Raw genomic sequence first — 13,046 nt, 5'->3', positions numbered from 1 at the left:
AAACCCGAAGTGTTTGTCATAAACTAGTGCTACGATAAGTTTTATATTGATCTTTTTATTGGCCTTTCAATTCACGTGAGAACATCACGTGACAAGACAATAGCCAAATTTCATGGCTACATCATCGAAATAAAGATATTCCAGTCTACGGTGGCTTTTCGTTTTTGAGCTTTTAAGAGCTTGTAATCACATTTCCACATATTTGGCACCTACAACACCACAGAGTAAGACATGGTGAATCTTTTGATACCAAATAACGGTAATGTGAATTTTGTTGCAAGTCAACCTTTAAAGCAAAATCAGCATAATTGATCTTGGTTAAAATGCTCAAGAAATAAAGTTGTCTTTTAACTGCGATCAAGTTTTGCCAATTTCAATTTGAGAATATCCTGGCAGTCACATCACCAAAACAAACAAATCTCAAGTGATTGAAAAATATCTATACTTTTTGATAAAAATTTTTAAAACTACATGAGAGGCCGTTTAACTTGTAACAAGCAATCCATGCTGTTGATTTATATATAGTTTGTATATGTAATCAACTGTGTATCAACTGATCTATCAAATGATGAATACATGAACTTGTGACAGTGCTCTGATAACTTGAACACTCTGATAACTCGAATACTTTTGCTCGGTCCTGTGAAGTTTGAGTTATCCAAGTTTCAGTGTGTATACATATATATATAGATATATATGTATATATAATATAGTGGGATATTTTATATATTACATATAGAATATTGTAGGTATGAAATAGGTAGGTCTTGTTGTGCTACCAGGAGAAAGATTGTTAAAAAAATCAATTAAATCTCTCACCAGTATTCAAGTAATAGCAAATTGCTATTAGATGTGATATAATGAGTTAACTATAATACATCATTATATTTCTGTAGGTCTACATGGCTTCGAAGTTGCAAGTGAAGCTTCCAGAGTGTGAAGCTTGTCTTTGGATGTCGAAACCACCAAAGGTTTCTCCAGCTAATGTTGCCTCTGTTACTTGTTTACATAGCTTTTGTATGCACTGTCTCAAGAGTTTGGTTGATCAACAATCAGCAAGACGGAATGCTGGAAAATCATTCTGGTTTCGTTGCCCAGTTGGAACATGTGGTATTATGATACAATCTAACCAGCTGAAAGATCTTTCAAGCAAGAATCTCCCTTTACCAATACAGTACTTGTTGAAGTCTTGCAATCCTTCTAGGTCTTGTAGTGGGATACAGAAGATCATTAATTTTCATCTGGATAATGCCAAAGGGTGTGTATATAAACAATCTATACATGAATATTATAAATAATTGGTTAACTGTTGTTGGGTATAGAAAATGTAAAAATGGAAACAAATTTTGCCTGAGTTACATAAAGCATCTGCTGTAATTCCAATTGAGAATGTGTTGGGAAGCATTGTTTGAACTGATTGTTCCTCTCTTGTTTGACTTACCCGCAAGCTGTAGAATTTTCTTAAACTGATAGATATGGTAATATGGAATAAGGATGTGCTTTGATCATTACTACAAAAGTTTTGACTGTGGTAGGCATTATGCATTACTAATTAAGGATATGTTTAATGAGTAATATCGGTAATAGACTTGGGTTGCTCATTGTGGTTTTTCTGCCTTGACCTTGGTTGAGAGACTTGTTCAAACATAGCTTATTTGCTATTCAATGCATATACATATTTTAAAAATACTAACTATTTACCGAAACGAATTAAAAAATCTTGTACTAAATTGTGTCCTGCAGCCATATAAAGCTTCAATCTCAAGATTTGGAGAGAAAGGCTAAATTGATTACAAAATTAGAAGAAAAGCTGGCAGTTGTGGAACAAAAATATGCCGAATTAGCAAAGGAGTACTTGCAATACCAAAGGTAACTTTCGCATATTATGTTTCTGCTTGCACAGACACATTTAAATATCATAACGAATTTCATTCGCAAATTATCATAAATGCATGTTTTGTTTCTATTATTTTACAACAATCCAGCCAATATATGGCTTTAATATCAAAAACCGCCAGACGCATTTTATGTAGCAAAATGGGCTCACTGTCTTATATACCACCATGTGATCATTGGAAAAACTAAATGCATATATACTCTTGCGTTAAAATCAGCTAATATGGTTTTATGCATGTATAGCTTTATACCAACTGATGAGATCATAACATGTTATATATTATGTCACAAATCGCGACAAGGCAAGTTCACAAATGGTGATGATTCATCGATTTTCAATCATTAGCTTTTCCTTATACCTACCAGGGATTACGTGTTTGTCACAATTTCCATTTCTATAGTATTTCCATTTCCATAACATTTCTATAATTCACTTCCATAATTTTTTCCATTTCCATAATTTATTTCCATATCATTTCCATAATTTATTTCCATATTATTTCCATTTCCATAATATTTCCATAATTCATTTCCATTTCCATAACATTTCCATATTTCTAAAATAAAATTTCCATATCCATTTCCATAAAATTATAGAAATATTTATGTTTATGGAAATGGATATGGAAAAGTAAACATTTCCATAATATGTTTAGCGATCCCTGATACTTACCCTCCTGAAGCTTACACTTTCTTTCCAGTGAAGGATGTCTTACAGCTTTTGATGCACCTAATACCGTTATTAAAACTATCTGGTGCTCTAGTTTTTTTATCTGATTTTATCTATTTAAGGAGAACTGCAAGAAGCTGTGACTTTGGTTCAGATGGTGGAGGAGAACATTGGGACAGGCCAGTATCTGATGGTTTGTCATTTCTTAATGAACCTGACCATCAACGTTTAAATGAGACATCACTATTGTTTTGATCTTTCAATGTATATGTGATATATAAGTTAGGAAAACAAAAAAGGTTGAGACAATGGGAAACATTTACAAGTTATGTAGGATCCTTAGATGAATGACTGAATGATAAATGAAGATATAAAATATATTAATTGTCAGCTCCTGCCTGTGAATCAAGACTAGGAATCTGTGTGTTAGACTGTGATGTGTCATCGGACTCTAAAAGGATAATACATTACAAATATATGATAAAGTTAGAATGCATATTACAATGGCCACATATGATACATTCGTAATCGGTCAACAATCAAATCTAGATGTCAAAATGATAGTGGCATAATAGAAAAGCTGCCATTCACTATAATAGTGCACTACACTATAGCATATCGCAACATAGTAAAATGTGTCTTTGAAATAAAATGAGCATGTACTCGGCATATTTACATATTTTTTGCATTCAAACATCTACATGTATTTGAATCATTGCTATTACATTTACATTACAAGGCATAGACCTATTAACTATACATTAATATATTTTAGTATATATATATTTTTATATATATAAAAAAAAAAATATATAGGCCTACTGTATATATTTTTTTATATACTTTAGTATAGTTAATATGTCTATGTTACAAGGGTATAGCTACAATACCTTGAAGATATGAATCACCCGTTTGCATCATTGCCAATGTAGGAGTTGCAGAATTAGAATTATTGAGATTTGTTGCGCAATTTGAACCATCAGACGCGTAACTTTGAAAGTCTCTGGATAGTTCATCATTGTTGTCTGTAAAATAGAAATGGCAGATAATATTGATCAGAAAATTGGATGAGCAATTAGAAAACCATTGATAACAAATGCATGGCAGTAAAATTGGTGACATGCCCCAAGCATATACCTGCTGAGGATATCAATGAAACCTAGGATTAAAGTGATCATCCAGCAAGAAGAATATAAAATATTGAACACATTTCCTTGGCCATATCAGGATTTGGCAGCATAATTTGGTTGACATTTGATAAAGTGTCAGGATGAAAACTTTCAAGTGCAGGTGCGAGCTTTTTACCTGCCTAGTGAGCATGAAGATGAGAAGATACACTGTATTCCATTGTATGTGTTAAAAACAGATATACACCATTGGAATTTAAACGAAAATAGTGTAATTGCTACTCAACAGCAACATCGGATGCAAAAATATAATGGCATAGATTCATATGATAGTATATTGCTTGACTCTTGCTGTAGAAATAAACAACAAACCTGCAACATTTTTCTGTACAAAACTTGTTTTACTGACCTGATGTATTGCTGCTAGCCACACTATCCATAGAGTTATCATCATTAATGTATGAGAGCATGCGCTTCGGTATGCTGCTCACTCCAGCGATGGGCTGTGATTCTACTACATAATTAAAGGCAACAGACACTAGCGATTTGAAACAACTCTGTGTGCATATGTCTATTACAAGTCATACGCATGCTAATATATGAAGCTTTTATGAGGCTATTTATGTTTTTTTCAATGTAAATTGCCACTTGCTTGCCTAACTGCAGCTTTTTTTGCATGCGAACCTGAACTTAATGTATGTGGCCGTTTCTTGCCACAGTCAACCTCACACAAGTGAAGACTGTCTCGGATTAACTAGGCTATACCTAGAAATGATAGTATGCCATGAAATCACCAATACAGCACATGTAATACAATGATACTAGTTTAAACATACAACAATACGAAGAATGCTGAAGATTGGACAACTATGTGACAAGAAAATGCATATGATTTTAGAAGAAGGTCGGCAAAATGCCGACTGTAGCATTCTAAGTCAATGTACTAACGATAGTAAGTGGTGATGGGAATCTTATGCGGTGTTTTTTCTAAATAAATGACATATAATGGTGTTGATATGATAGTGATAGGTCAATCAATGACAATCATCAGCATTGGTGTTACAGACCGATTTATAAAAGAGAAAGCGCAGCATTTAGCATAGGAGGTAAGCTTGCTCACGCTAGGTCATATTGGCCGGTTACAACACAATCAACAGACCTGAAAACTATTGATCGGTCTACTGTCAATCCTCAGCGGGCAAGCTGCTACAACGGAGGCCAGAACTAATCTGAATATAAAAGCGCAAAGAGCTTACCTTTTCCTTCTGTAGTACTATCAATGTTGAGTTGACTTGCGTTTGCGGTTTTCTAAAATACAACAGAAATGGTAGCTAACTGGTCAATCTTATACAGGGCTACGGGCATGACATTCCCCTAGGTATTCATCACCCATCACCCATTTTGATATTGAAGATACATTCAATAAGGTCTCGCTATTTCAACAGTTTGTCACTGTTTATAGTCAAAGATGTTGATGCGCTACCAGGTCATCAATGTTGCCTATACGAAGACAACAATATGAAATAGTACATATAATGAATTTTAGTTTTTACTGTAGCCAGTTAGAGGCAACATAAAACATTTTGTGATTTAATAAAAATCCAACTATTCCATTTGCATATTGTTATTATTTATGTCTTAGTGCAGCCCTTGGCATGCACTTTGCTTTAGTGTCCCAGTAAGCATTACGATTTTTCACCAATATGACAATAACAGGATGCATTCGTTAAAGGTTGACTTGCAACAAAATTCACATTACAGTTATTTGGTATCAAAAGATTCACCATGTCTTACTCTGTTGTGTTGTAGGTGCCAAATATGTGGAAATGTGATTACAAGCTCTTAAAAGCTCAAAAACGAAAAGCCGCCGTAGATTGGAGTAGTACTAGTTTATGACAAACACTTCGGGTTTTACTGAAGACTCCGTATCAAATATAGATGCTCGCTACTTTACAGTTTTGTTTCGGCCTGGTCTAATCGGCAAGTCGCAATCTGATCATGTGACCCAATACTTCGCAAATAATTTCTGCAGCACTTCTCGATTATCACAAGTGACCAACATGCTTGTCATGATTATCAGACAATGATATGTACTCCTTCAAACTAAGGCTAAAAAATTAAACGAATTTTCACGGTAAGTTATAAAATATCACTGCTAAAAGTGACAGCATTACGATGACGATAAAACAGACGTGTAAGAACAATAGACATAGTTTTATTGAATGCGTGAAGTATATTTGTGAAAATATTTCGACAAATAAGGTTGCAAGGGAGTGTAAACAGAAACCATCGCTCACAACTACATGTACATCACATTTGAGCCGTTTTGGAAAGGGAATCCAAACTACGGCGGTCTTGTGTGGCTGCAATTTTCTGTTCGTTTTTGAGCTTTTAAGATCTTGTAATCACCTTTCCACATATTTTGCACCTACTACACAACAGAGTAAGACATGGTGAATCTTTTCATATCAAATAACGGTAATGTGAATTTTGTTGCAAGTCAACCTTTAATTATAATCTGACACTATATGCAATACATCCAAAAATCAAGTTTAAGCACCACTGAAACTGGCATGCACATGTGATGTTATGATAGTTCTATGAGGAAGCAAATGGGTTAATAGAACCGCTCTATCAACGTACCATACGAAAGTTACTGAAACAAAGCCAGAAAGGGAGTGCTAGTAAATAAGAACATTGTTATGCATACCTGAAGTTCTCGTGGGGCTTGGTTGGCGGCTGCAAAAGATCAGCAAGTTGATTGAGTACAAACTACTACAAACTTTTACAGAGCTACATGTATTAGAGTCAAAAGACTCTAATCAAGACAGGTTGATTTGTTCTACCGATTGGAAAATAGTGAACACTTATCACAACACTGTTCTATGAGCACTTGTCATCTAGGAGATAATGTTATTGTTACAACTGAAGCAGTTACCTACTGAAAAAATTGACCTACTTCTGGTTTAAATAAACATGTTGTAACTGACTAACAGCTAAGTGTTCGTTATATTTTATATTACTGTATAATTCACCCTAAACATACATGTAGTGTATTAAGTGCTCTTTATTATTTTTTATAAAACTATTATTTTTAATGATCATATATATAAATGTATATAAAAACAATATATATATATACGGTATATGTCCATATGTGCAGGCCTGTATTTCCTGGTTGCAAGTTAAGGCGGCTGCAAATGTTAGGCGACTAGCTATGAACACCTAGGGGTTTGGGGGCGGTGTAAGCCCCAAACGGGGTGTTCAGCCCCCCGAAGCTCTGGACCTTTTAAGCATCCACAACCCTTAAAGTATGCATAAATGCAACCAATTGTAAGCATCAAAATCTACATAAATATATTGTTATGGTCTATGATAGGCAAAACTTTTTCTTTATTCAACGAGCGATATAAAACACATGACGCTACAGATTTCATTAAGGGACATTGACAGAACAAGAGCTATTACTTCTTTATTGCAATAGCTCTTGTTCTGTCAATCTGACCATGGCAAAAATCTTTTACAACTGATTTTGTATGTATTTCAATATCTTTATATACTGGTATGTGTAATATTAGAAGATTATTTAGACGAGCCTGCCCCATACCACTCCTCATCGATGTTTTGATTCGGTTATGTTATAAGGAAAATGCAAGTTCGGGGGTCATCTTCACACCCCCATTATAAGCAATAAAGTCAGTTTCCAAGTCTTAACAAAGCCTCACAAGATCACTCATTTGGCGAGATCACCACTGAGACCATCTAGAACGCTAGTTGCTAGTAAATTACTTGTTGGAAATTCCAAGTGAATGAGCTTAGACTGCAGTTTTTAGTACTCAGTCGGCGAGAATCACTAAAAAGTGGGGCGGCTCAGCCGCCCCAGGGAAAACGGGCCTGCATATGTGTATACATGAATACATATACATATATAAAAAAGTTAATACTATTTTTTGATTTAAAATATTTTACTAAAGAGTTTCGTACATGTATATATTAGGACTCGTACTCTTAAAATATGCAAAAGATAAAACATACAACTAAAAAGGCATGTTATAGGTTGACCTAAAATACAGTAGGATTATAATAAAAAGACTGTGAGATAAAACCATATGGGTCGCGGTCACAGAAACCATGGTTAAGTCGTAAATCACGAAGTTGAGTTATCTGACTTTAAAGTTGCACTAACTCGATTTATAATAATGGTAACGATTTTTGTAACACGTGCGTCTTGACCAATCAAAGAGTGATCTTTCTGAATCTGAAGTCAGTTTAGCCAATAGAAGTCTTTAACACTCGGAAAACCCCCTTAAAACCGTTGCTATGCTAAACAGGAAGTACTGAAAAATGGCGTCCGATAAATATAATCGTTTCTTTTTTGCGGATTTTAAATATAACTTTGACATTTTGGACACTTATATGAGTACTTTGGTATTCCAACTGATGTCAAAAGCAGTGAAAGCAAAGGGAATTACGAGACTATTTTCCTAACGATTCTTCAAGGTTATTACAATATTTAATTGTAAGAATAATTGTTCGATTTTATAAGAATATTATCAGATTTAATTATAAGAATAATTATTCGAATTTACAAGATCAAAGCATATAGTGACTGATTGTGTGCAATGTTTCTGTTGTTATTTTTCTAAAGATTTTGTTGATGGTTTGGCTGTGCCCAATATCGCGATACTGGCAAGCCGTTTTTAAAATCTGCAAAATTAAGTAATACATTTTCTAATAAATATACAGTTATTTCTATGACAACCAGCTAAAATCTGTTTAGATTTTTAAATTCAGCATAACTTTTTGATAAAAATACAGAAATCTAGATAAATATCACAACTTCTTGATATTGGTTGCTATGACGTTTTGAAATGTAAACAAAACTGTGCATTGGTTTTCGTTTCTCAAACTTTAACGCCAGTTTTCTCGGAATTACATGTATGTTTTCGCACTAATGGTAAACAAGTATTCAGTTTTTTGGCCATAAATCTGCTGTAGTTAAGCTAGAATCAAAATTTTTTTTGCAAAATAACTGAGAATTTTCTCCTTCTGCTAATTTTGATAACTCTGAATCTGATAAATCCGACTTAACCATGGTTTCTGTGGTCGTGACACATATTTCTATAATTGGTTTATCTCACAACTTCCAGAGCCTTGTGTGCTCTTTTACAAACAACGATTAGAACGAAAATGGTAACTTTCAACTTTGTGCCTTATGACTAGTAATGCGCTGTTGTATTTGTCACTTGTTCACTGAATAGCCTCATACATTTGTTCAAGCCAGAATTTCAGATACAATATAACAAAATCGGTTAAATTATGTCGGCGGCTTACATATATAGTAGCCATGAAGGGCAAAGTTAAAAATTGTCTTACCCTCCATTCAGACTATTATTAATAAAAAAAGGCAAACTAGTTACACCAAATTGTAGTTTGTCACACTTACATGTGCATGAAACCTAGTCTGAACCAATATTCTATTAATATATTGGTATGGGCATTCTGTACACAAGCCATAAATTGTCCTAATGATAAACTGCTGATCAACTGTATAACAGAGGTAACCATAACACAATAAGCATAAGCACAATACATAAGCAAGAAACATGAATGATCAGCAGCGAGTCAATTTTGCTTTTTAGTTAGGATTCTCAGTTTGTAACAAGAAAATGCCTGATCTCAATGTCTAAATAGAGTTATTTTTACTAGAGGCGGACGAATTTCAGTTTGTACCACGAGCTGAACCGATCTAGAGAAATAGTGACAATAGGGACAAGCCAAACTTGTTTGGCAACTAGAGGTTTGCCGAAATCTATTCACTATTGTTGGCTAGCTATTGATAATGTAGCAGGTAATTTATACCTAAAGATATTCAATTTCTGTTTGTATGGCTAAATCCAAAGCTAATTTTATCAAGTCTCAATATTTGAAACTTTGGCCAATAATATTTTCAGTCTGATGGAAAGGTGGTAGCTGAACAGCCTAGAGTTTTTTTAAATGATTTTACAAAATATGCAATTAAGAAATGTTCTTCCCATCAGTAACCTCCAAATATGACTAAATATCGCTACAGCTTTACTTTCTCAACATAAAACTCGGTCAGTGACTGAAATTACAATGCAGATCTGGTTAAACTGTTGAAAAATGGTTAATGATAAATTTGAATAACATTTCTGGTTATTAAATAAGCTAAGAAGTGCTATGGATTTGATGCCATTTTGTAAAAGACTCGCGAAGATGGAGTGCGTTTTTCAACCTGATTGGTGGAGGGCTATTTGATTTCCATGAGAGCAAATTACAATTCTGTAAAATATGCAACAAAGTTAGAAAACTACCTCCTAAGTTTGAAGTAATAATATATGTTTATTACTCAATAGAACAAACAGAGCCTTCCTGAAGCAGTAAAAACTCGATGTCTAGTAGCAGCGTGCCCAATACGGTGACTGACGGTCTGGCAGCAAGAGAGTTAGCTCGAATGCTAAGGTTGCTCTAACCTAACAAAGAGGAGACAACTTTTGTACCTCTTTCAATACATTACTTTGCATTTCTTTGCTAGTTACTTGAGTTGAACTTTGGAATGATTTCGTACCCACGTAGCTATATTGAAAGACAAAACCAGTGAGCCCGGGAAAAACTGAAACAGCGCTGTATGCTGTTTTCAGGCAACCAGCTTAAGGCCAACAGCAATAAACAAAAGAATGAAGTATTGCTCACCTGGAACCCACTTGAATACTTTCATGGTGGTGTCACCTATTGTCACCCACTTCTTTTCCCTAAGGACAAAAGGAACCCATATCAGGGTCCGAATCGTAACTATAATATGACAATCAGGAAATCAAATACATATAGAACTATTTAACCAACATGCTTCACAGTCGCAATGCTCTAAATCTGCCAGCAGCAAAATTTTGCTTATGTATATATTAAAATTTAATATATACACTATATATTTTCTACATTAGGCCAAAACCCTGCAGGTAATTTAAAAATAACGTGTAATATGTATGAGACTGTACAGTACAGCAAAGTTGCTTACCATGTTCGTACTTTGTGTATTGCATTTGCAACCCTTTTGATATCTTCCTTTGCCTTGCTACGGGTTTCTGCCCTCAGCCCTCGGCCAAACAGCATATCTAAAAATTATTTTTCGATAGAAGAGCATAACTAAACATAAATACAGAGAATAGTAGACCTGAGCTCATTGCTCTACGACCCTGATCAAGGATATCCTGGACAAGCAAGTTATTTGCTCTAAAAAATTGATACTAAGTCAATACACAAGGCAGATTTGTTCACAATATACTATCTTGACATGGTTTGGTAAAAGTAACTTCATTTTCACAAGGCTTCAAACATATTGGAAAATATCAATTGGCTGACGACATATACGGTAAAAGAAGAAGTGAAAGAAGCAGTTTTGAAAAACCTCAAACATTGTGCCTGTAGCAATGGAAATGGATGCAATATGCCTTTACATTTTTCATGAAACTCTTTTCGAACACACACCAAGTTTAGGAGATACCAACAATGGTAATTGTTTCTCAGTAGTTTGTTGCGGTTAATAAATATAGTATTTTTTAAATACAACATTGGAAATGGGCAGTATGGAGCACTCAAAAACCATTTGTCACCGGCACACAACTCCCCAGTTGGAGTATGCGCAAAAAGGTTACTAGTTTTGTTGTTACATTAATGAAAAAAATAACAGCAATGACTATTAATTTTAGCCGGATTTTTTTGTGCACACATTATGTGATGATTTAGGGATTTTGTACTGAATTGTACCTAATAGAATAATACACGGCCTTGCAATAATTTTGTCGATGGCTTAATTAGTTGAAATACCTTAAAACCTGTATTTGAACGCAACCTTTATTTGAACGCCAGTTTTACTTCAACGCGACCTCTATAATTTGAGCACCGCTATGAGATAAGGGTTGAAAAATAAAACGCCACCCTTTAATCGAATGTCGTTTCTATTTGAATGCCAGTTCATTTGATCGCCACACAGACATTCTTGATCTTTATGAACCCATAATAGTAAGTGATCAGTAGAAAAGTGTTCACAAACCTGTACTAATAATGAATCAAGTACAATTAAAATTTGCGTTGTTTCTGTCCATATCCAAGTCCATTTTCAAGGCGTTTGCAACTCTAAATCTTTACGATTTTTCTTGAAAACTTTGAATGCAAAATCCCAGAGATAATTAGTAACTGCATCAGACTAATAGTAGTTCCTTGTTTAATGTGGTCTTGATGCTTTGATGTATGTGAAACAAGTTTTGTGCATTTATGATGGAATCTGTGCTACAACGTATTTGGAGGCTAAAGTTTTGAGGCTGTATTGATTCTACATAGTTTCTCTTTACTTGTGCGAGAAGTGTGAATTGCATCGCGTAAAACTTTTGCTCTGCTGAAAATATGTTTGGAAGTGATATCAATTAGCCCAGCTGTGCAGAAGAGTAGTTGAGATCAGAAGACGATGTGGAAGGTATTGAACGGCCAGAAAAATAAAAATAAAATGAAACGGTTTCAAACAAAGGCAACCATCAGAACAGAGCTAGCTGAGCAAACGTTGCTAATATTTTTGTTTTAAAAATATTAACTTATGTTTCTAAATGTACATGTATTATAAATATGGTTTGTTTATGTCACTTGTTTTTGAATACATATTTGTAGTGTTGATAGATTATCATTATATAACTTAGAAGCTTGCAAGTTTATATCACATTATTTAATAGCACCATTGCGGTTATATAAACTTGGCTTACAATAGATTGACACTTGTAACTCCTATTCTATCGCACATAAAAAACCAGCTTTGGCTGCAAACTGTAGCAAACATACTAATGAGTTTTTACGCAACATTATTAAATATAGTTATAAAATCAAAATATGCCTTAAAATTTGGGTGTAAGTTAGCAAATTTCTTGCACCCAAAAAAGTTACTGTCACTCTGCCTGAAGGAAAGCGCAAAATATAGGCAACATTCACTTCGCCAGTGAAAGAGTTAAATATATCTTTCAAAAATTCTGACAGGGTGTTTGGCGAATACAACGCCGCCCTTAATATGAACGTCATCTTTAATAAAGCGTCACTATAGGGAAAGAGCTGAAAAATAGAGCGCTATAGCGTTTAAATAAGGGTTTATGGTATGCAGTACAACTGGATTGGAGAGCTATGTTAAAGCTGGTGGCAAGCATTGCCAATTAGCAAAATGCTTTGCTTGTTTCATTGAAGATTTATTACTTTGCCAGACATTTTGTCTATATGGTCAAAATTAAACATTCATTGATAGAAACAACCGCATAAACATATGTTCAAAGAATGTACTGACAAGTAGCAAAAAACAC

General features: G+C 34.3%; 1 protein-coding gene across 1 annotated transcript; it reads right to left on the bottom strand.

Annotated features, from left to right (window-relative positions):
• Positions 1–2,561: 2,561 nt before the first annotated feature.
• Positions 2,562–10,822, bottom strand: LOC137408625 (uncharacterized). The gene is made up of 7 exons (XM_068095217.1): positions 10,730–10,822; positions 10,408–10,466; positions 6,404–6,432; positions 4,950–5,001; positions 4,103–4,207; positions 3,457–3,591; positions 2,562–3,017 (listed from the first exon to the last, which is right to left on the bottom strand). Exons 2-7 carry the CDS (start codon positions 10,430–10,432, stop codon positions 2,947–2,949), a joined length of 417 nt encoding a protein of 138 aa, XP_067951318.1. The 5' UTR covers positions 10,433–10,466; positions 10,730–10,822; the 3' UTR covers positions 2,562–2,946.
• Between the last annotated feature and the right edge of the window lie 2,224 nt (positions 10,823–13,046).

Source organism: Watersipora subatra, chromosome 1, assembly GCF_963576615.1.
Source record: "Watersipora subatra chromosome 1, tzWatSuba1.1, whole genome shotgun sequence".
In the NCBI taxonomy this organism is placed as follows: Eukaryota; Metazoa; Bryozoa; class Gymnolaemata; order Cheilostomatida; family Watersiporidae; genus Watersipora; species Watersipora subatra.
This window is presented reverse-complemented; position numbering and strand designations above follow the sequence as displayed.

Excerpts from the sequence above, each read along its gene's own strand:
- LOC137408625 (XM_068095217.1), bottom strand. The coding sequence starts at position 10,432 with ATGAAAGTATTCAAGTGGGTTCCAG. Across the intron at positions 6,433-10,407 it reads AGTATTCAAGTGGGTTCCAG|CCGCCAACCAAGCCCCACGA; the intron begins GTGAGCAATACT and ends GATCTTTTGCAG. Across the intron at positions 3,018-3,456 it reads GGGTGATTCATATCTTCAAG|AGTCCGATGACACATCACAG; the intron begins GTATTGTAGCTA and ends TTATCCTTTTAG.